The sequence below is a fragment of the Zonotrichia albicollis genome, chromosome Z, assembly GCF_047830755.1.
Source record: "Zonotrichia albicollis isolate bZonAlb1 chromosome Z, bZonAlb1.hap1, whole genome shotgun sequence".
In the NCBI taxonomy this organism is placed as follows: domain Eukaryota; kingdom Metazoa; phylum Chordata; class Aves; order Passeriformes; family Passerellidae; genus Zonotrichia; species Zonotrichia albicollis.
In genome coordinates, this window is record NC_133860.1 from 76418498 (window position 1) to 76440737 (window position 22240).

A 22240-nucleotide genomic window follows, 5' to 3' on the forward strand; every position below is an offset into this window, starting at 1 on the left:
ATGGAGCTGCAGCAACAGCAGCAGCAGCAGGGGCAGCAGCAGGATGGGGATCCGCAGCACGATGGGGATGGGGATCGGCAGCAGGATGGGGATGGGGATCGGCAGCAGGATGGGGACCTGCAGCAGTGGTGGCAGCAGCAGGATGGGGATCTGCAGCAGGACCGGGATACGTAGCAGGATGGGGATCTGCAGCACGATGGGGATGGGGATCGGCAGCAGGATGGGGATCTGCAGCAGCAGCTGCGGGATCGGCCGCAGCAGCGGGATGAGCGCAGCAGGATCTGCAGGAAGAGCAGCAGCGGGATGAGCAGCAGCAGCGGGATCTGCAGCCGCAGCAGGATGAGCAGCAGGGGGATGAGCAGCAGGGGGATGAGCAGCAGCCCGGGCTGCGGCGGGCGCGGTGCCCCGGCGCCGTCGGGGAAGGCGAAGCCGCGTCCGGCCGGGCGGTCCCGGGCCCCGCATCCTGACGTCAGGCAGCCCCGAGCGGCGATGGGCAGAGCGCGGTGACGCGCCGAGGGCAGGTGCGCCAGGTGAGCAGGGCAGGGAAAGCGCTGGAGCAGAGCCGGGTCCCTCCCCGCACCAACAGGACCAACATCCCCGCACCGCCGGTCTGCAGCGGGGGAGGGACCTGGAGCTGCCACAGCCAAAGGAGAGAGCAGGGTAAACTTCCTCTTTTAAAGTATTTAAACTTTTTTTTTTTTTAATTACTATTTAAATAATATCTATCTTTTCAATAGTAGGCTGATTAGCAATACAATTTCTTAAATGTCACGTGGGCTTTTTAGCGTTCATGTGGTGTTTAAAGCACAATTTTCCAAAAGGATGCTGTCGCGTTAGAGTAAAATGAACCCAAATCACAGAATGGTTTAGGTTGCAAGGGACCTCTGAAGATCACCTAGCCCAGCCCCCAATGCAGGGTCACTTGTAGAGGTTACACAGGAAATATACCACATCCAATATAAAAATACCATTAGCTGTCACATACTACTGTGTACACTAAAAAAAACAGAGAAAAAATACAGAGTAAAAAAACAGAGTAAGAACACAGAGTATTGTGTACCATCTAGTGTGCCTAAAATATTTTTTCTCTTTTCCTTTTATGTACATGCTGGTATGTGTGTACAGACATTTTTACTCTGTTTTTTAATGTACACATACTAGTGTGTACATGAAAAAAAGAGAGTAAAAATATTTTAAGCATACTAGATGGTACACAATAGTCTGTGTTATGTGAACACATGCTGCTGTTAATCCCACGGGCAAGAACTCATTCAAAACAGGACTTGATACGATTATCAACAGAATAATGAATAGAGCTTTGCTTGCAACAATCCATACTTTGAGAAAAGTACTATTCCACTATTTGCAAATTTAGGAGATTCCACTTGATGTCACTAACAAAGTTTTATACAGACATAGTACTGAACAGCAAGACCATTTGAATAAAACGTAAGTATTATTATCAGCGCTAATGAATGCTAATTTATTATTTTTATTTTTATTATAAATTGTACAGGGGCTACTGAAAAAGAAAAAACCCAAAGAACAAGACAACAGATAATTCCCCAGCCTGTTTGTTTTCACACGTTTTATCCCATCCTAGCTTCTGCTTTTCAATCTAGCTTTGCCCTAGAAAATCAAAAGAAAAATGACAAGTGGAGGTTGTTGTTTTGTTTCATCCTGGAAATAAAAGTTAGAATGCTTGTTTCATAGGTAACTTTTTAAAAGTATCACAGAAAACCACTATTTTTTCCCCAGATGGTCCTCTGACTGTGATGAATCACTGTTCACATCCAAAGCCTCAGTGGTGTCCAAACTCTGGGTACATGATGTTGTGAGTCAACAGAGCAGCCAACATTTTGCAACCATGACTATTTGTGTATGTTTTAAAGGTCACTGAAGATCCCTTGGAATTCTTAAATTTGCGCTTGTAGCAATCTACCCATTGAAAATGAGGAAACCTTTGGGAGAAAAGTTCTTCACATCACTAGCGAGCCTGATCTGCAACAGCTAAAAGCATAAATAGCTATATACATAAATAAATACGCCCATGCATATATAGACACAAATACGCATACACAGATTTATATAAACATATGTTTAAAATACATGCATTGATGTTATAAATACAACACACCCATACATGAAGATGTGGACACTTATATAGGCAGTTGTAATACCAAGAAAAACCAGACTGGTAAATAAGGCAGTACTAATGAGGGGTGACCCAATTAACCCAAACTCCAATTAGCATAGCTTATTCATTGCTGCAGACCTAGTGCTGCCCAGGGGTGACAAGGGTAGCAGCACCAACTGAGACAGAGGGTCACAGCAAACATTTTTGTTTTCCTCTCACTTCTTCCTTCAACCACCTGGGAAACTTGGGACTGACAGAAGTCCCATCAGCATTGGCAAATTGTGCAGATGGGGGACGCGAGATTCATCTCAGCTGATGAATAGCACTTAAAGCTTACATACTAAAATACACTGAAATACACTGTCTTAATAACGGCTTTCCAGCAATCAGATGACTGAAAGCAGTGTTTAAAAAGCAAGGATTAAAACTGGAGAATGCTGTCTGTTCTGCTGTCAAAGTAGGTCCATAACCCTGTTTTTGCTTGTGTTGCTCAGGGATTGTGCAATGCATTTCAAATAAACAAACAAACAAAACAGGAAAGGAAACGAGTTCACTTTGGCAGGATAATAAATACCACGAACAGGGAAGTTGCTTGGCACCTCTACCCTAGAAGCATTCTACAAGTTACACGGGCACTGCAAGGGAAAGCTGCAAAAGATTGTTTAACCTAGAGGATTACAGAGGATTGCCTGACTGTTCTCTGTTTGGCAATCGGAATGCTGAATACCCTCCTGTGATCAGCAAACCTTTCATCCACCAAGCATTTGCCATTGCTGCTGACAAACAAAGACTAAACTGCAGAGAAGGGAGCCTTTGACAAGGTCCAGGAAACAATAGCATATTCGGTCTTGTGTAGTTTGTGCTGGAACATTTCTTTTTTTTTTCAAACCATTTCCGTCGTGGCTTTCCGGTGAGTACCTCAGATAAAGCACTGAAAACAAATACACAGTCGTTAATGACAAAGGGGAATGATATTTGCTAGTGAAAGGAGATAAGTGCACACAAGTCAAGGAGAAGGATTTTTTTCCTAGTGGAAGCTGTAGCCTTATGTGCATTGATCCATGCAGAATTATCCGGCTTGTATTTTCAGGACAGTGAGGACATTTAATGTACTTGAAGTCAAAGTCGTTGCCAAACCTGCTTATTAGCTGAGTCTGCACACTGCGCAAAGCTGCTGCTGATGCTGGTGTAGTCAGCTTCAGGTGCATGAGGAAACATGTTGCTCTAGGACAGGTAAATTTCCAGTTTGTTTGGTTTGTTTTTTTTTTTTTTCAAAGATAGAATATAATTCCAAATAACACTAATACACTTTGCTGTATAGGCCTGCTTCCTGATAATGCTGCAAAAAAAAATGTCCTGTGCTAGTCTTGGTTTTACTGGTGCTTGTCCAGAGTAGACACGGCTGCTGCAGGATCTGCCAGCCAAGACCCCCTGCTCGGACAAAGCACCAGAAACAAAAAGGAGTTTTTCTGTTGTTGTAGCCATCTGCCACATCCCCACCAACAAAAGCCATCTGTGTGTGTGGGTGGAAATGAATGGAGGGACAGTGTTCAGGGTCAGCAGTATTTCTCAGCATGACCATGGCAGAAAAATCATGTAGTGTTGTTCAATCTTGGAAGCAATTTTTTTTTTTTAATTTCCACACACAAACCAGAGAATTTGAGTTTGAAATTTGAGTGGAAAAGGACCTTAAGGACCACTACCAAGTGACCACAACCACAGCCAGCGCGTGCCTCTCCAGCCCAACAGGTTCCACTGCTTTCTAGAGGTTTAGATGGAGGCATCAAGAAAAAACAGCTCAAATTCTAAGGCTTTTGTGTCAAATTATGGAATGGCTATCCTTGGGCATATTCAAGTTTCACTGAAGAAGTCCTTGCATAACCTTAGCCCTTTAGACATGCTTGGAGAGCAGGCTGGGTTAGATGGCATTCAGTGGTCCCTTCCAACCTGAATTATCCCCTGACTGCATAAATCTCCTCCTTCCTGGAGAGTGACCACTAAGCCCTGTCCCTCACTTCCTCTTCTTACACCAGCTTTCAACTCCAAAACCAGCCTCTCATCCAATCTTGTGGCAACTTATTTTCTTTACAAAGTTTAATAAGCTTTACAAAAAGCTTCTCAAAGGCTTTTTGAAAGTGCAAGAGGATTATTATGCCCACACGACCCCTTTTATTGGCATACTTACCACCCTTCCTTCAGAAACCAGTGATGCTGAACTTCACTGGAGCCTCTCCAACAGCTTCCCAAGAGACTGTGTTCATCCCTGGATCTCATTTTCTCTCAGACTTTGTCATCTCACCAGGAGTGGTAGCTGCTCCCATTGCTTTGGCATTATCCAGGCCTTGCTAAAAGAGTTTTTGAGTATATTGGTGGCCTCCTATGATACACAGACCCCAGACACAGTCTCTCGCCACAGTTTCTTATGACTGTTCTCAAAAATTGTATCTAATCCTGCCCATTTATTAACACCTATTTTTACTACTTTTTTTTCTAGTCTTAGTGAATCAGATCAAGGAGTACCAGTGCTGATGCCATGACAATTTTTTTGCCTTTTCTTTTATACACCTTTTATGTATTCTCAGTGCCCTTAGCATGCATTTAATTCCTTAAGTCTGATAACTTAGCATAGTCCTGGTATTCTGTTAGGACACAAGACCAAACATCCCAAAGGCCTCGCAGTTGGAGGCCAGAAATCCCACACTATCTTGAGAAACCAAGATCCTCTCTAGAATGCATCCTGTAAACTAAGATTAGGCCCATCTAAGGGGGAATACTTCATGCTATTCATTCAAATCTCTCATTAGAGCACCTCTGTTAGACATGCTAATTTACAAGGTCTCTAAAATTGTATATGAGATCTACTCTGTGTGTGTGCATTTTTGAGTATTCCACCTTGGAGAAGTGTCACACCATAAAAATCCTTATTCAATACCAAAGCAAAAACCCTTTATCCCTTAACCATGTCTGGCTCTTAATTTTAGGACCAAGGAAAAGGCATCAGTGCAATATTAAAACAAAAATATTAAGAGAGTGGGGAATTATCTGATGAGAGAAGAAGGAGAAATAAAAATGTATGCCACTTTTAAAATTAAAACTAGATCCATTTTGTGGCAGAACAGAGCTGTGCAAGTAACTAGCAAGCTGTGGAAAGCAGCTAACTCTGTGAGGGTGAGATGTGGAAAACAAGAGCCAGGTCTGCTGCTGCAGATGTGCAACACAAGAATTGCTCAACAAGCTGGTTGATTTTGGCAGTGAAAGAAAGGCCTGGTGCCATGAGGAGGGGACCCATCTGGTGCCTAAATACCCCAGCCTGCCTCAGAGGGGAAGGGCTGAAAGCACAGCATGCTGCACAAGAAGAAACCCCACTCACACTGGTGAAAATCCCCAACTGTAGGTGCAGAGCTGCACCCTGCAGTTCTTATGTCATAGTTTAATAAGTGTTACAAATTGCGTTAGAATGAAGGTCAAAGGATAAAAGAAAGTAGTTCATATGTCATTTCTGATGTTTCAGAAAAGGAAGCCATTGCCACAAGGTGGACACAGACAATTGTGTCACTGGAGAGCAGGGAAAGATCCCTTCTGGCACCGCCTGGCCACACATACTGACCAAAACCCTTCAACAAATCTCACCCTTGTGGGTGTCCTCTCCCACAAGGCTCTCAGAAAAGTACCACCCTGGCCAGAGATGCTGCTGATACTTGGGGCCAGGGAAGGGATGGCATACACTCAGCATGTTTTGAAAGTTCTGAGCTATTTTAATCCACCTTATGATCCCCTGGATAAGCACTTAGGACTGAGTGACTCAGCACATGAATTTTACTGAGAGAAGTGCCTCAAACTGCTTTAACATGTTTCTGCAGAAGCTCAGCCCTTTGTCTGCCCACATGTTTTTTTCAGTAGGCTGCAAGTTTCTAGTTTTTCTTACTAAAATCAGGTTTCCACTTTTTCTTACAAAAGACATTCAATATGATTGCAGATAATGCTCCTTAGGTATGTTAAATGAAAATTATCTAATAATGTCAGCAAAACATATGAGTTAACATTTATTTTAAGAGAAAATTAAAGAGAAATTTAAAGGACAAAGATTTATTTAAGAGAAAATTAAAGAACAAAGGTTATATTTAGATATACAAATATCTGCAGTAGCTTCTCTGCATATAAAAAGAGTTATTCACTTATCAACGTTGTAAGGTCTCAATGAATCATAAATAAATCTTAATTTTTATATAATTGCATTTTTCCAGAATCAAAAGGCATAGCACATTGTAAACTAACTTGCATTATACAGGTGTTAAACATCTGCCATTGGATGAACATTTCATATTTAAAAAATAATATTTAAGAAAACCTTTCAATTTACTAAAATTCACAGAGTCATTTCAGAGTGAGTCTTTTAATCAGCTATTTCCTTTTTAACTTAATTTCCTGTTTTCTATTTTTTTTGTGTTTTCCGTTCCATTATGATTTCACTGCTATTTTCTAGTTTTCAGCCTCCTTTTCTGTCTGCATACCTGTAAATACAGAAGCAATTATGAGGGCAGCAAGAGAGGATGAACAGTGTGTGATAACTGAATGTTCTTCATGGATTTGAATGTCCTCCTTACTGCTTTGAGAAATTAACTTGATTTTAGCTTTGTAGCCTCTTGAATTATCCTGCACCCTCATATTAGTTACCCCAGAGGGGCAGCCCCTCCCAGAGGTTTTTGGCTGCTTAGAGCCTTTGCTGCATCATAATTCTCTATGTGAAATGGCTTCTCATAAAAGGACATAACTAAATGTGTACTTGGAAATGGCTTATTCATGTCCAGATTTTCATCCACCAGCATACACCAGCATCCATTGTTCTTAACAGGGCTGCTTCCAAGGATTTCTTCCCCAGGTCTGTGCTCATGCCTGGGATTGCCCTGACCCAGGTGCAGCACCAGCACCTGGCCTTGTTGTCATGGGCCCACCACTCAAGTTTGTCCAGGTGCCTCGGGATGGATCCCATCCTTCTGTTGTGCCAACTGCACCAACCAGCTCGGTGTCATTTGCAAAAGTGCTGAGGGTCCACTAAATCCCTCTGCCTGTGTCATCGACAGAAACAGCAAAGAGCGCCAGCCCAAAGACACAAGAGGAACACCACTTGTCATCAGCCTCCACCTGGACACTGGGCCATGGACCACAACTCTGTCTGCATCCACCCAGCCATTCCTCCTCCATCCAGCAGTCCACCTTCAGCTGCATGTCTCCCTGATCTGGACATGAGGATGCCATGTGGGATTGTGGCATCAAAGGCCTTACAGAAGTTTAGATGGATGACACAAGTCACTCTTCCCTTGTCAGTCCTTGCAGTCACTACAGAAGGCCACAGATTGCTCAGTAGTCCCTTTATTCCCTTTTGAAAAATAGGAATGATGCTTTCATTTTCACAGTCACTGGGGGATTTTCCTGGGTGCTGTGACTTTACAAACATCACAAGGGTGTCCTGGCAACAATGTCATCCCTCAGGGCATTGGGGTGCCTCTAACCAGGCCCCACAGGCTTGTGCCCATTCAGTTCCAACAGCTGCTCTTGAATCTGTTCTTCACCAACCCCCACCTGCAGCCTCAGGGAATCAAGAGGCACAGGAAGCCTGATGGCCACTGAAATCTGAGGGAAAGAACTCACTGAGTACCTCGGCCGTCTCCAACTGCTGTCCCCAGTTTTTTTTTCTTTTGTTGGGGGTACACAGTCCTTGGCCCTTCTTCCCAACTGATGTCCTTATAGAATCCCTTCTTGTTACTCTTCACACCCATTTCCAAGCCCTGTTTAATTTTTGCTTTGGCCTTCCAGATCCCATCCTCACATATCCAAACAGTATCCCTGTACTCTCCCCAGGTCACCAGTTCCTGCTCCCACTGGCAGTGTCTTCCTCTTACTCCTCAGTTTCAGGAGAAGATCCCTGCTTTTCTGTGGAAGTTTACTGTCCACCTTACTTGGTTCCTTACACATCTGTGATGGTGTTCACAGGGGTCTTAGGATGAGGGAAGAGACGAGAATGTTGAATCCATGTTTCAGAACTCTTGATTTATTATTTTAATATATATATTATATTAAAACTATACTAAAAGAATAGAAGAAAGGATTTCATCAGAAGGCTAGATAAGAATAGAAAAAAAAAAAAGATAACAAAGGCTTCTGTCTCAGACAGAGAGTCTGAGTCAGCTGTGATTTGCCATTAATTAGAAGCAACTCTATGAGACCAATGCCTCATGCCGCATTCCACAGCAGCAAATAATCATTGTTTACATTTTGTTCCTGAGGCCTCTTAGCTTCTCAGGAGAAAAAAATCCTAAGGAAAGGATTTTTCATAAAATGTGTCTGTGACACATATCAGCTTGGAAAGGTCTTCTGCTCCAAAAAAAGTCTCCTTAAAAGGTTGCCAGCTCTGATCAGGTCCTCTGTTCCTAAAGACATCCCAGCAGATCTCACCCACCAAATCTCTGTCTATCTGGAAATTCCTTCTGCTGACGTTTAGGGTCCTGACCTGTCTCCTCACCAGGCCAGTGTTCTTCAAGGTCAGGAGCTCACCCAGGGCAGGGTCACCACTGACCAGAAGGGAATTAGTGCTGGCTTTGATGATGGGATGGCTCTGGCACCTTCCTCCTGTGGGTGATGTGCACAGAGGCCTGTGCCTATGCAGAGGTTCACAGGGCCCTTGTGCCACAGAGCAGGACTCAGGATGGAGATGAGGGGGCCATGGAGTTCTTTCCACACCCTGCACAGTGTTGCTCTTCACTGGCCCTTGCCAGCAGTTTGGGCCAAATTAGAATCCTAAAATGTCCTGACTGGGAAGGGACACATCCGGATCTGGAAGTCAGCTCCTGGCCTTGTACCACACAGCTTCATGAATCTCACCGTGTCCAAACACTTCTTGAACCCTGTCAGGCTTGGTGCAATGACCAAGGGGAACTTGTTCCAGTGTTCAACCAATCCCTGGATGGAAAACTGTTTCCTAATATCCAACCTAAGAATGACAGCTCCATGTCATTCTGACTTAAAACAGCATTCTGGGAAAGGCAGAGCCTGGGCAGCAGAGCCTGAGATGCACCTGGGCTTCTTGACCTGCTGGATCCTCCTACATTTTTTTCTGTCCCCTTCTTCTTCTCTCCTCCTCCTTTCCTTTCCTTTCCTTTCCTGGCCAGCATTCCATCCCATTTTCCTTGGCCTCCAATCTTTTTGTTTGCCTTTGGTTTTCATTTTCCTGGAAGGATCCTGCAAACCTGTCCACCCCACAGGCAGGAAAAGCCACTATTGTCTGGAGTCAATTCTTGTTTTTAACCAAAGAGAGGTCAATTTACATCCTTTCCTCTGAAAGGCCTATCTGCCCTTCCACATCTACCAGGGACTCTGCCACATTCTCAGGAAGTAAAGCTGGAGGTGCTTAAACCAGGCAGTTTGGGGTTAATGCTTGGCAGAAGGCAGCCTGGAGGTGACAGTGACCAACTGCCAAATCATCACCTCAGTTCTGCAGAGAAGATGCTGGTTTTCATCATTCACATCTTGCACAGTCCACCCACCCCAAAACAGATTGGATGAAGCTGTGATGAAGAACAAGCTGAGCAAAAATCCTCTGAAGTTGACTTGGTTGTTGACTCTGAAGCTACACTTTGTTTTTCCAGACAAAGTTTTGGTATTTGATTAAACACATGTCACAAACACATTTTATGAAAAATCCTTTCCTTAGGATTTTTTCTCCTGAGAAGCTGAGAGGCCTCAGGAACAAAATGTAAACAATAATTATCTGCCACTGTGGAATGCAACAGGTGGATGTGTGATTGGTCTCATGTGGTTGTTTCTAATTAATGGCCAGTCACAGTCAGCTGGCTCAGACTGTCTGGTCAGTCACAAGACTTTACTATCATTCCATTCTTTTTCTATTGCTTGCAAGCCTTCTGAAGAAATCCTTTCTTCCATTTTTTTTTTTAGTATAGTGTTAATATATCTTTTCTTTTTAATATAATATATATTATAAAACAAGAAATCAGCCTTCTAAAACACAGAGTCAGATCCTCGGCTCTTCCCTCTTCCTGGGACCTCTGTGAACACCACACAAACACATTCCTAATACATTTGATTAAAAACTCCAATTTGGGGTTACAATGTATTATTGTAGTGGCACGAGGAATCCAGTAAACCCAGGAGATGGGCTGCTTTTGGGAGGCACAGCAGAAAGTACCTCACTGCCCAAGACACCTTATTCCAGTGTTTGTGGAGCTGACATACACCTGCCTTTTGGATTCCACCCGTGTCTCTCCCATCTTCTCTGTCTGGCAGAGAGGGGCATGGATCCATCCAGGTCTTGCCTGGTAATCCCACCTGTTCTGCTTTACTGCTCCACTATTCCGAATGCTTGTCCACAAAGCACCAGTGTGTGCAGCAGTGTCTTCTCGGAAGTCTGAAGCAAAGCCCACCCAGAGCCCTTCCCCTGTTGTCATCTTGACTTTGAGGTCTCTGGAACCCCAAGCCTCAGGCTGTGAGAGCACTCTGTTCCTCCTCATGCCTGTCACTGGCCTTGGGGGTCTCCTCAGCTGAAGGACAGGACAGGCCAGCCATCACCTCCCCACACAGTTTTCAACCACAGACTCCACCAGCACCTTCACCTGCGCACATCAAAACCTTTTCCTCAGCCCAAAAGCCTGAAAAGTTGTGAAGCAGCCCCCCTGCACAGAAGGCTGTGGATGTGGAGCAGCCCTTCCAGCAGCTTCCCCACCAGCACTTGCTGGAGAGAGGAGGCTGCCAGGGACTTCTGAGCACCCAGACTCTGGTGGGACAGGAAGACTGCAGCTGGCTGGTCCAGAGACATCCTCTCCATCAACTCCATATGGCTTTCAATAGGAGGCCTCGTCCTGCTGGCAGGGATTTGGCCCACACAGATGGCTGGAGGTCACCCTGCTGGCGGCTGCATCGTGGCCAGTGTGCTGGACAAGGGCCAGGCAGCCACTTTAGAAGGAGGAGATTGGCCACAAGCAACTCCTCAGGCACCCAGAGGGAGCAGGAACACAGGGCCAACAAGGCAGAAATTGTTCATGGGCAGCTGCCTATTTGGAAGTGGCATGAGACAGGGGAGAGGCACCAGCTCTGCTGCACCACTGATGTACAGGTGCTACAATACTCCTCATCCTAAGGCCTCTAATTTTTCTGTTGGAATCCGGATTATCAAGCTCTGAAAAGGATGAACATCTGAAGGAAGACAGGATCTCGAAGATATCTCATTTACAATTCATCATTTGCTGCCTCCTGGCAGACAGGGCTTTCTTTACTCAGAAACCTTGCCTAATTTACATATATATGCACAGCAGTGTACCCTAGCTCCCCTTACTCCTAAATAAAATAAGCTTTGACTATGGTATATTCCCAGGTACCACAGGGTGTCCTGCCAAGATCCCTTCTCAGCAGTAAGCATCACACATGCCCCACACTCATCAGGATGGGACACAGCTGCCATCAGCTAAGATGTGGAAGCTGTCAAGTGCTGCTGGGCTAGAAAAGCTCTTACAAGGACTGAAGGAAGCTTGTTTTGGAAACTCAGTTCCTTGCCTTTGAAATAAAGGCCTGAATTCTGCTGTTTGTCAGGCAGCTTGCCCTCCATTGTTCCATTTCCCTGGATGCAGGGAAACTTGTACATGGGTGATATGTGAAAGTTCTTGAGAGCAATTTTCGTTAGCACTACCCACTTGTAATTAATGTTTATATCACTCCTGAGGTACAGAGGTGACATTGCAGAGCATGTCATCCAGCTGTTTAATACTAAGGACCAGGAGTCTGTCAATGTTAAACTGCATTTTTTTTCCTTTTAATTTCAGCTGGAACAACTCTGTCTAAATAAACTGATATTCTTCCCACACACAACTCTTGTAGAAAGGGACTTGGAAGAGTGTGACAGTGGTAAAAGTTATTCCTTCCTCCTTTCCCCCACCATCTCTGATGGACAATGTGGTTTGTCCTAAGACTGGAACAGCAAAAGGGAATTGCAGGAGGGACTGCCTGTGCACTCTCATAATTAATGCATTCCAGAGATGGGGGAGCAGAGATGTTTGGTTTTGGTGCACATCTGCCTGCAAAAGTGCATAAAATGCTGCTGGAGACTGGAACAGCTGGACTCATGAAGTTGCAGGCAGCTTCTGAGTGGAACACACGCAACCCCCACACTCCCTGCAGGAATGCCTGCAGGCTACATTAACTGTAGTAATGTTAGTAACTGTAGTAATGTAGAAAGTCTGGGGAACACTCACTTCTGGACAGAACAGAGATAAAACCTCATCAAGTGTCTCTATAGGAGCTTTGTTCCTTTGTTATTGTGCATTCCACAAGGCCAAAGACTGTAAACCTGTGTTTCCAGCTGAACCTGCTGGTACAAGAACCCTTCAGACACAGGCTGTCAAGGAAATCTGAGACTTGCTGGACCAAGCCACACCTGCTCTGAGGTGAGTTCTGCAGAGCCAGGGACAGGGAGGGTTCGGGAGCTCTCTGACAAGCTGCCTTGTACAGCTAAGGAGAGGGTAAATATGTCACAACTGTGGAAACTGGACAGTTTGTCACCACTGTGGGAGAGCAAAGCTGCTGCCCTGGGCAGGGGGCAACCACCATGTGCTTCACTGTTTATCTGTCATCTCAGGAAGGGAACTTAGAACAGCTCTGGTTTCGTTCCATTGGAACTTCAAAAGACAAGAAGTCAAGATTTATTTTCTTTAGCCCAAGGGAAATTTTGGGTTCCTTCTTGTTTCAGTTTTGCAGTAGGGAGGTGTGGGGAGAGTGTTTGGGTAAATGCCAAAACCACATTTAGTATTTTTATTGTTTCAGTTAGAGTATTTGTACTTTTTTAATAGAAGACTAATACCCTATACCAAAACTAGGAAACATTTAAAATGTTTATTTCTGCTTCAGTTTCACAGCCATCAGCTATTAAAAAACAATGGGAAAAGTAACCAGAGTATCACATCACGTAAAGTCATAAAATCACAGAGTGGTTTGGGTTGCAAGGGACACTAAAAGAGTGTCTAGCTCCAACACCCCTGCCATGGTATCATACCCTGCTGCCCACACTGCTGTTTCTGCTCCAGGACATTTTTGGCTTTCTGGGCTGTCTGAGCTCATTGCCAGCTCATCTCAATCTTCTCATCTGCCAACACCCCAAGTCCTTCTCCTCACAGCTTTCATTCCTGCCTGTGTTTGTGCCTGGAATTGCCCTGATCCAGGTGCAGCACCTTGCATATCCATTCAGTTTACATCAAAGCTCCATTCTGCTTAGCACAAGAAAACTGATAATGAAAATTGGTGTGAACACCTGCGCCTCCAAACTGAATCTTAGCTTCAGGTATTCTTTCAGTGCTGAGTCTCATGAAAAATACCATGACCACTGCAAGGTGACACAGCCTCCAGGGAAGTGCTGCTGATCCTGAACATCCTTGGCTGTTCAAATGATGGCATGCTGGTCTCCTGGGTGCTGAGCCAGAGCCATGCTAGGAATATTCAAGGCCTTATAATGAATGTAAGGGGGGGCATTACTTCTCTGTTCTTCTGTGCTTTCCTGGGCCAAAACAAAGCTACACAAGTATTCAGTTTTTCCTGGGGCAATCTGTGCCAAATAAAGATGTAATTTTTTTGGGGGAGCGGGGGCCGAAGGGGTGGGAGGGGGATGTTCAGCACACACTGTAATTTAAGAAAGTAGTTTTCCCTTGAATGTGAATCTTAGATGCTAACTGAAATCACAGATGGACACATGTGTGCAGAGGTGAAACCTCTCATCGAGCAACTGTCATATAAACATTAAAATTCAGAAAACCTTCAGGTGCAGCCGACCTACCTTAGTAGGGGCAAAAGCTTCACCACTTTTTCCACTGTAGTGACTGTCTTAATAAAGAGAGATCACCCTTACTGGTAATCTCTGCATTATCTGGATCCTTAGTCACCCACAGCTGCAGCAAAAATTAATTGTAATTTGAACAGTTAGGTTAATTAATAATTAATAATTATTTAATAATTAATATATAATTAATATAAAAACCTGTTTGTTTATTTTAAAAAGATAACACATATTTTACTTTCAGGTAGAATAATTATGGAGTTGCCTTCATAAGTTTTGGATTTCTAACTACCATTGTTGGCAACAATAAACTATACTTCTCTGACATCTTTCAGGAGAACAATTCCACTGTTCAGGTACTGCTTGTCAGGGAATTCTCTTCATCTCATGGAGGGAGAGTCACTGGGCTAATGAGAATATCTACACTGCTCTTCCAGTTTTTCTTACCAACAGGCAAAACTGTCACTTTCATTTTTACTCTACTGCCACAGTTTATAGTTGGCAGAGGCTGAAAACTGTGCTCAACTCTTCATTTACCTAAAAAAATCCACTTAATGAAATCCATGCCTTTGCATGATTAAATGCCACATCAAAAAGAGCGTTTGCAGAATGGAGTTTGAAGAGCTGACCCAGTTTGTCACACCCCCTAAGCCTCACTGACTCCTGCCTCCCTCAGCATGGTCCTGCTCATCTGGTGACACAGATAATCAAGATGTGATTCACCTGAAGGAGGACAGGCATTTGCATCTGATCATTGGCACTGGCTGGCTCAGTGGTCAGGGAGAGGAGGAGGAGGAGGGGGAAGAAGAGGATGGCAAGAAAAGCATTTCTGTGCTGTAGTTCTTACAAAATGCAGAACTGGGGTGGGTCAGCTCAGCAGCAATTTCAAGGTAACACTTTTCCCTGTCAACTGCAAAAACCATGTCAAGGAGGCATGACCAGAGATAATTTCCTCTCAATTTAGCTGTAGTGAAATCAATTGATCGTGTACTTTGCTTTATTCGTTGTGATCGATGCAGTACAAATTTTCCTTTGACTCTTCCCTCTGCCTCACTACTTCTAAACACATTTGTACCAGCAGCAGTGTTGACACAGGCCTGGTTACCCGTGACAGGCATTAAAAGCAAGACAGCCTGCTGCAAACACAAGCAGAATATAGAGATGAAGAGCAGGCACTTCAAACTGAACCTGGCTATGAATGAACTTTGCAAAAAAACCCAGAAAATTACAAAAAAAAAAAAAACCCACACTGAAGAATTGCAGCCATGCAGGATGGCGTATTTAAAAGGAGTGTAGACGTGGCATTTGGGTACAGGGTTTAGTGGTGGGCTTGGCAGAGCTGATTTAATGGTTGGATTTGATGATCTTAGAGGCGTTTTCCAGCCTTAATGATTCTGTGTTCTGTCTCTGCACTCCACAGGCTGAACAGTAGAACTCACCATGTCGCAGACATCTTTTATGAAAAATCCTTTCCTTAGGATTCTTCCTCTTGAGAGGCCGAGAGGCCTCAGGAACAAAATGTAAACAATTATTATCTGCTGCTGTGGAATGCAACAGGTGGATCTTTGATTGGCCCATGTTGGATGTTTCTAGTTAATGGCCAATCACAGCCCATCTCGGACAGAGAGTCCGAGCCACAAACCTTTCTTATCATTCCTCCTTATTCTATTCTTAGCTAGCCTTCTGATGAAATCCTTTCTTCTATTATTTTAGTATTGTTTTAATGTAATATATATAATAAAATAATAAATCAAGCCTTCTGAAACATGGAGTCAAATCCTCGTCTCTTCCCTCATCTAAGACCCCTGTGAACACAGTCACACCACCACATCCTGGAGTGCAGCAGAGCCCAGAGAGAAACTTCCTTGAAAGGGGTTTTTGGGGCAGATCTGATATTGAACAGAAAGACACAGAGAAAAACACAGGTTTTGCCTCTACACAGACAGCACTTTTTTTTTTTCAAATGAATGCAGAAAAATGTGGTTACAATAAAGAAAAACAAGCAAACAAGGGTCACTAATTTATATATCACGCCAAACAGCTCCCTCTTTAACCAGCAGAACCAGGAAGAACAAGGTATACATAATAAATCCTTGCTGCATTATTTGATGAACTAACAAGAGGAATTCATGAGAAGGAGGAAAAGAAATGCATTTATAAACTCAAGGTGTTAATGCATAAATAGGCATAAAAGAGTGTGCTAAAAAATTCTGAAATTCTGTGCTTCCCTTTGTGGCATTTAATAAATAGCTAGAAATCACACAAATATCTCAAAAGTTAAAAGTTTCCATGACATTTTTACCACAGGCATTAGAAGTATAAACTGTTAAGTATATAAAGATAACCTTTACACCTGACTATCTACTTTTAATTATGTAGTAAGTTTTATAAGCCATAATGTACTATATCCCCTCTTAAAAATTAAAATAGTTTGAGCAAAATATCAAATATTGTGAGGCACTCTGCTGGAATTAAGTCTTTTTTTGAAATGCAAGTGCAAAAAATATCCTCAGCACAAAATCAGTCACATTTCTGACAATGCAGGTTTCTTATCCTACTCATCTCTATGTATTTCAATGCTTTAACATAACAATATTAGAATTTAATTTGGAGACAATCTTGATGGCACTGTCCATTTTTATTTCCCAACAGATTCTTCATTTGTGCATTCCCCAAGATTCTGGCTGTCTGGCCATGACCTACTCCGTGTCTTCTGAGCGGCTTGGTTTTCCTATAGCTAATTCACCACCTTGTTTGTACTTTTCAGCATAATAATCAGAGTCAAAGCTCACAGAAAAATCTGGGGAACTCACATAAACATTTCCACTGTCTATTGTGATCTTATAAATCCTTTGTTTGACTCCTTTTGATTGCCACTTTGGTGTTGGTGATGGCTCCTGAGGATTTATTCCTTTGTACAGTCCTTCTCCTGTTTCCAAGGTAATTTTAAACTTATGCCAAGGACAAACAATACATGCTTGTCCATCGATATCCTGCAGGAGGAAGAAGAAAAGATAGCAAGTAATCTTCTAGGACAGAAGGTATGTTTGGTTGTAAGGGTGTCTGAGGTTATAAGGTTCTCTATATAGTGTTCAGATAAAAGCATTACAAAAAAATCCATTAGAGTTTTCACATGACTCCACGCCTCTGCATTAGTTTTATTTTGCTTACATACCTCTATTTCTCCAAAACACAAAGGGCCTCCTTCATCTGAAACATGGCAGAATACCATATTAATTTATACAGCAGATTTTATGCTTAATTCTAACAACACTGATATCACACAGGCCAATATCTTACGGTAGCAGCGAGAATCCAGAGCATGAAATTTCCCCTCATGGTAAAAAACAACAATTTCTCTGCCATCGATTTTGGGTGTTATTCTTTGGGACTTCTTTATGTCATCTTCTTTGCCAATGAATATAAGACCATCTGGCTGCATTTCAGCTCCTCCTGTGCTTGAGCTGTGGGAATCCACATCCTTTAAACACACAAACAAATAAATTAAAAGGTCACTTAGAAAGCAATTCACGTTTGGATTTCATGTGAGGAGAGGGAGAGAAGGTTTCAGTGAAAGACTGTCGGCGTGCAGAGGTAGAAAAGCACAAGAGCTTGGTGACAATGTTCAGTTACTGTGTTCACTAGCAGAACTGACAGGACAAGGAAAACCAGATGCTGGAAACCAGATACCTGAGGCTCAGGCAAGATAAACTCTCAATCACTATTTGTTTACTCTGCACCTAAACCACTTTCACCCCTCAAAACACACGTGCAAACAAATATAAGGATGGCCAATGTAAAGTACTCTACAGTTCAGGTATGCAACAGGTAACACTGACATGTAAATCCAATACTTTTCCATTATATTATGGCTAGAAATATAAAGTGATTAAAATTAATAAAATATTATTCTGCAAAGGAAAGAAAACATTTTTTATTGAGAAGCTGTATGCAACCTGGCATTTCTAGTAAATTTTCCTGTCTTTCCTTCCCTCCTCTTATGTATTTCAAACATATAATAGACTCTCCCTCTCACAAGACAGAACATAAGCAGTTTTATGAAAACAGCCTTCCCTTTAAATTTACTTGCAATTAGCTACTGTGTTCCAGTTCTTCCCAAATTTCCAATACAACCTTGCTTCCTCAGTAAAACAAAGCCAGACCAGGTCTTTATAAACACAGAAAGGGTAAGCATGGATAGGGGGAGGAGGGGGTGTCTCTCTGGCTGCAGGAGGCTGTACTGTACCTTTGGTCCATACCAGATTGCAATGAAGATGAGAAAGCAGATGAAGAAATGAAGGCTGAGGATGATGAGGTCCAGCATGGCCTCCCTTCAGGTCTGTCACCTCTGCCCTGCCTTGTCCCCATGTGTCACAAGGTGCTACTCAGCCCCTCTTTAAGCACAAGCTGGAGGCAGCGGGGCCAGGCCCTGCAGCACCCTGTGACGGGGCTGTAGAGGCTCAGTGCATCAGAAACTGGCTCTGCCAGGGCTGATAAGAGCCAGGGACACGCTGGGGCTGGCCTGATAAGGGAGGAGCAAAGCTTCCAGTTCCCCCTGCTGCTGTCCTCGCCGTGAGCCCAGTCCTGTGGCCTGCTCCCAGAACCCTGCTCAGAGCCACATGCGGTCTGTTCTCAGGATCAGCAAATGCAGGTTTCCTCTTAGGCCACCGTGCTGGGGAGGCTGGTTTAAGTGCCAGCGTGGCATTCCCAAGACCAGTTGTGAACTGATCTGCACGGGATCAGATCTGCTCCCTGCTTTCCAGTTCAAGGAACAGCCACCCAGTCTTACCCAGAAAGTGAAACGTCACTGCCAGGCTCACAGCATGATCCAGTAAAACATTCACATTCAGTTTTTTTCAGGTGATAAGCAAGCTAACCTCAGGAACCAGAGTAGGAAATCCCCAGTTTTTGCTATCACCTTTCTTTTGGCTGACTCTCCCTATAAACTTTCCAAATTGCCAAAGACACTAAAATGCAGAAGCCTGTAATTAAAACCTTTCTTTATGAGATGCTTCTGTAAACCCCTGTGTATATAAATGCATACATCTCTAGAAACAGAAACACACACACACACACGTATTTGTGTACACACATACCTGTTTGTATCTCCCAACCAGTATTAGAACACACCTCACCTCCAGCTCATTTAGATAACTTCTTACACTCAGCTTGGATTTTGCACGAATGAATTATCCAGGCTTCCACTCTGAAACCTGACTGACACCATCAGCAGCACATCGTGGATCCCGAGCAGCCTAAACTGTGCCAAAAAGCTCCTTTCACAGCTGATACTTGCACACTTATCTATGAACAAATGTAGGCTAAGGACTACACAGGCACGTCAGGGGCCCTCCAAAAGAAACACTCAAGGCTACTTTCTTCCCCTAGATAAGAGGAAATGGGTCACATCACCTCCTCGCAGATCCCAAGACAGAATCCTGAGCTATCGGAGCAATTCCAAATCGTGCAAGTGAGCACACTTCAGTCAGTAAGAGGAAAGGTTGTTTCCAGGCTTATGCAGAGTAATTTAGCCTTCTAACAGTTTTTTTCCTGATATTTTCTTAAGAGGTTGGCTGCTTTGATATTTTCTGAGTCACTGCAGACAGCATGGCCAGAATTGTCCCTGATGCCAAGTGCCACCTGGTGGGAACAGCAAAGGGGTTTGCAAGCAGTGTAAGGGCTCCTTCTCCAGCTGGAAACAGAGCTGGCTTTGTAAATTGTGGCAATTCACTGCTGTACCCTGCTCTGAATAATTTTTCCCTATTTTGGGTAAAAGAAAATTACCCCTGCCACAGGGCACATTATTTTATTTTATTTTATTTTATTTTATTTTATTTTATTTTATTTTATTTTATTTTATTAATTTATTTTATTTTATTTTATTTTATTGTTTTATTTTGTTTTATATTGTTTTACTTTGTTTTATTTTGGTTTTTTTTTTTGGTTTTTTTTTGGTAACATTTAATTTAATTTCATTTCGTTTTCTCCCCGCTGTGTTTCCTTGTCAAACTTCAAAAAGCGTGTAAGATCAGCAGGATGGCAGTTGCTACACAAGTTGCCCAGATATTATTCTCATTCAGAATTCTGAATTCTTATTCAGACCCTGAGTTTTTGTTACCATTACAAAGCCTTGCAATATTTTGGTCATATTTGTGGATTTTGGGATGCATCATTCAGAAATAAAATTGTCCAGTCTGTTGTTGGGAGTTTTTTGGTAGTTGCTGCTGTTTAAACCCACCAGAAGAGTCTGGATGTGACGGTTTGATTTTGAGCAGGCTGGTGCAATTCTTGCAGTAGTTAACTAATGAGCTGCACAGACTGTGACAGGCACACTGCAATGGGATGTTGTATGTGTCTAAAACCTGCCCTGCTTGTGGCAAAAGGCTTCTAAAACATTGTTATAATTATTCCTGCCTTTTAAGGCAGAGCAATGAAGACTGTATCCTCCTCACTTAGTTCTGTTGCTGTTCATAAGATTTTTCACTGCACTCACTGAACCAGCTGACTTTTTTTCATCATTTTGACATTACAAATAAAACCTATACTTTTCTGTGATGTGTGAGCTCTGTTTCTGTGCGGTCGGGCAAGAGCAACCTGCAATCTTTAGAGCTGGTAGCAAATGTGTTATTAAAACCCTCAGCATGATGATGAGAGCTCACGTGTACAAAAACGATGGACAAACCAAGGCAGGTAACATCAAAATCTCAGTGGGTTCTTTTTTAGTAATAATGGTGAAGCCTAAACCACCCCCCCAAACACAAAGGGGCTGTGAAGCACATTCCCACCGATTTGTGTCGGCCTCCCTATCTCGTGCAAGATCACATCTACTTTGGCCATTCCTGACAAATATTTTGAACTAAATTCCAGTGGCAGAGTTTGCATAACTTGGCAGGCAGTTTTCATGCTTAAACACTTGGAGTTCTTCACTTTTTTCCTCCACATTGCTCATCAGAGGAGGCCTGCCTGGAAACCAAAATAATTTCTCTTTCCTGCTCTGGGTGGCAGCGTTTTCCAGGCTGTGAAGCCTTAGTCACTGCAGAGGGCTCCTCAAGGTTCCTCTGACAGCTGATACCTCATACAACTCGCAAGTCCCGTGTTTGTATTATTTTCCTCCAAATGCTCTCATCTTTTTATGATGTCACAAAGCAGAATCAATGCCCTGAGCATTCACTGCAGTTATTAAAACAGTTGCCTCTTGTGACTCCTTTAAGTCATACCCACATGTCACTCATTTCCTTTTCCACCCCATCATGTGGTTGGCTAGTGCTCTGCTTCAAGTTCTCTAAAATTTCCAGGCATTATTGCACTTTTTTTGAACTGCAAAAATGCAGCTCGGACAGTTTTTTGTTCACCAATATAATGTTTTTCCCTTCCCTTTTTATTTTGACTTCAAACTAGTCCATGATTATTTTACCTGATTGATTTCAGGTATTTTTTTCCAGCTAATCAAGACTCCTTTGGATTTTAGCCTATCCTGAGGAGCGCTGGTAGCTCTCCCAGGGTGCATTTTCTCAAGCTTAGCAAGAAGAGAGTGCATACTCCTGCATTCAATTACTTCCCAAAAAAATACCAAACAGCACTACATTGAATTCTTGCAGACCAATTATTTTATCTGGGGAAAAGGCACAAAGTAAAATACAAGAGTTTTAAAACTCATTATCTATATTAGTTTTTGATATAAATAGTTGGAAGACAAAGCTATTCAGATTTTATGTCCTGTTTTCAACTGGATAACTGGTTGCAAATATTTGAGAAGCGACAAGCAGACAAATCTTTTGTTCTGCTTTTAGAAAATGAAAGTGAAACAATATAGGATTTTTCACTGGCTTTCACTGCCAGAAGTGCAGTTTTATCTCCTGCTCCATGTTCTCTCCAGAAACTGCAGTTTACACATGACTCTGAAAGAGCAGGTTTCGCAGTCTGTATTGCAAAGAATGTTTTCCTGAGTCTTAGCTTGAAAGATCCCAGATAAACCTTCTAAAGTTCAGTTTCAATAAGATTCATCTCCTACATGTTTTATCACAGGTCACTTCAAAAATTCACTATTAATGTTAACTTCCATGTGTATTTAGGCAATTTAATGTCAGTCTTATTTCTTATTTCATTCTCATTATTTCTCATAATGAGTGCCTGCATATCCAAGGAGGTAAGAACTACATCCATTATAATATCTTATTTTCATGTTATTACATATTATCCTGCTGGTCCAGATCAATAGTACATTTCCTACATGGAGTCTTTATCACATTTCTTCCACATGACCCTTCACAATGGAA

General features: G+C 42.8%; 1 protein-coding gene and 1 long non-coding RNA gene across 4 annotated transcripts; one reads left to right on the forward strand and one right to left on the reverse strand.

Annotated features, from left to right (window-relative positions):
- The first annotated feature begins 9914 nt into the window (after nt 1-9914).
- On the forward strand, nt 9915-15751 carry LOC102063387 (uncharacterized). Its single transcript, XR_003382130.2, has 3 exons — nt 9915-12585; nt 14209-14320; nt 15385-15751. It is a non-coding gene; the product is annotated as an uncharacterized LOC102063387 (long non-coding RNA).
- Nucleotides 15205-19222, reverse strand: RFESD (Rieske Fe-S domain containing). Of its 3 annotated transcripts, none has more exons than XM_026798173.2 (4): nt 19061-19222; nt 17265-17445; nt 17140-17174; nt 15205-16957 (listed from the first exon to the last, which is right to left on the reverse strand). In XM_026798173.2, the coding sequence occupies exons 2-4, from the start codon at nt 17404-17406 to the stop codon at nt 16664-16666; spliced, it is 471 nt and encodes a 156-aa protein (XP_026653974.1). In that variant the 5' UTR covers nt 17407-17445; nt 19061-19222; the 3' UTR covers nt 15205-16663. The 3 variants fall into 3 exon arrangements, with proteins under 3 accessions (XP_026653974.1, XP_026653973.1, XP_005495444.1); XM_026798172.2 differs by lacking the exon at nt 19061-19222 and adding an exon at nt 18224-18719; XM_005495387.4 differs by lacking the exon at nt 19061-19222 and adding an exon at nt 18211-18715 and having other exon boundaries at nt 15212-16957.
- Nucleotides 19223-22240: the final 3018 nt, after the last annotated feature.

Excerpts from the sequence above, each read along its gene's own strand:
- RFESD (XM_005495387.4), bottom strand. The coding sequence starts at position 18,288 with ATGCTGGACCTCATCATCCTCAGCCTTCATTTCTTCATCTGCTTTCTC. Across the intron at positions 17,446-18,210 it reads CAATCTGGTATGGACCAAAG|GATGTGGATTCCCACAGCTC; the intron begins GTACAGTACAGC and ends GTGTGTTTAAAG. Across the intron at positions 16,958-17,139 it reads TGTGTTTTGGAGAAATAGAG|GATATCGATGGACAAGCATG; the intron begins GTATGTAAGCAA and ends TTCCTCCTGCAG.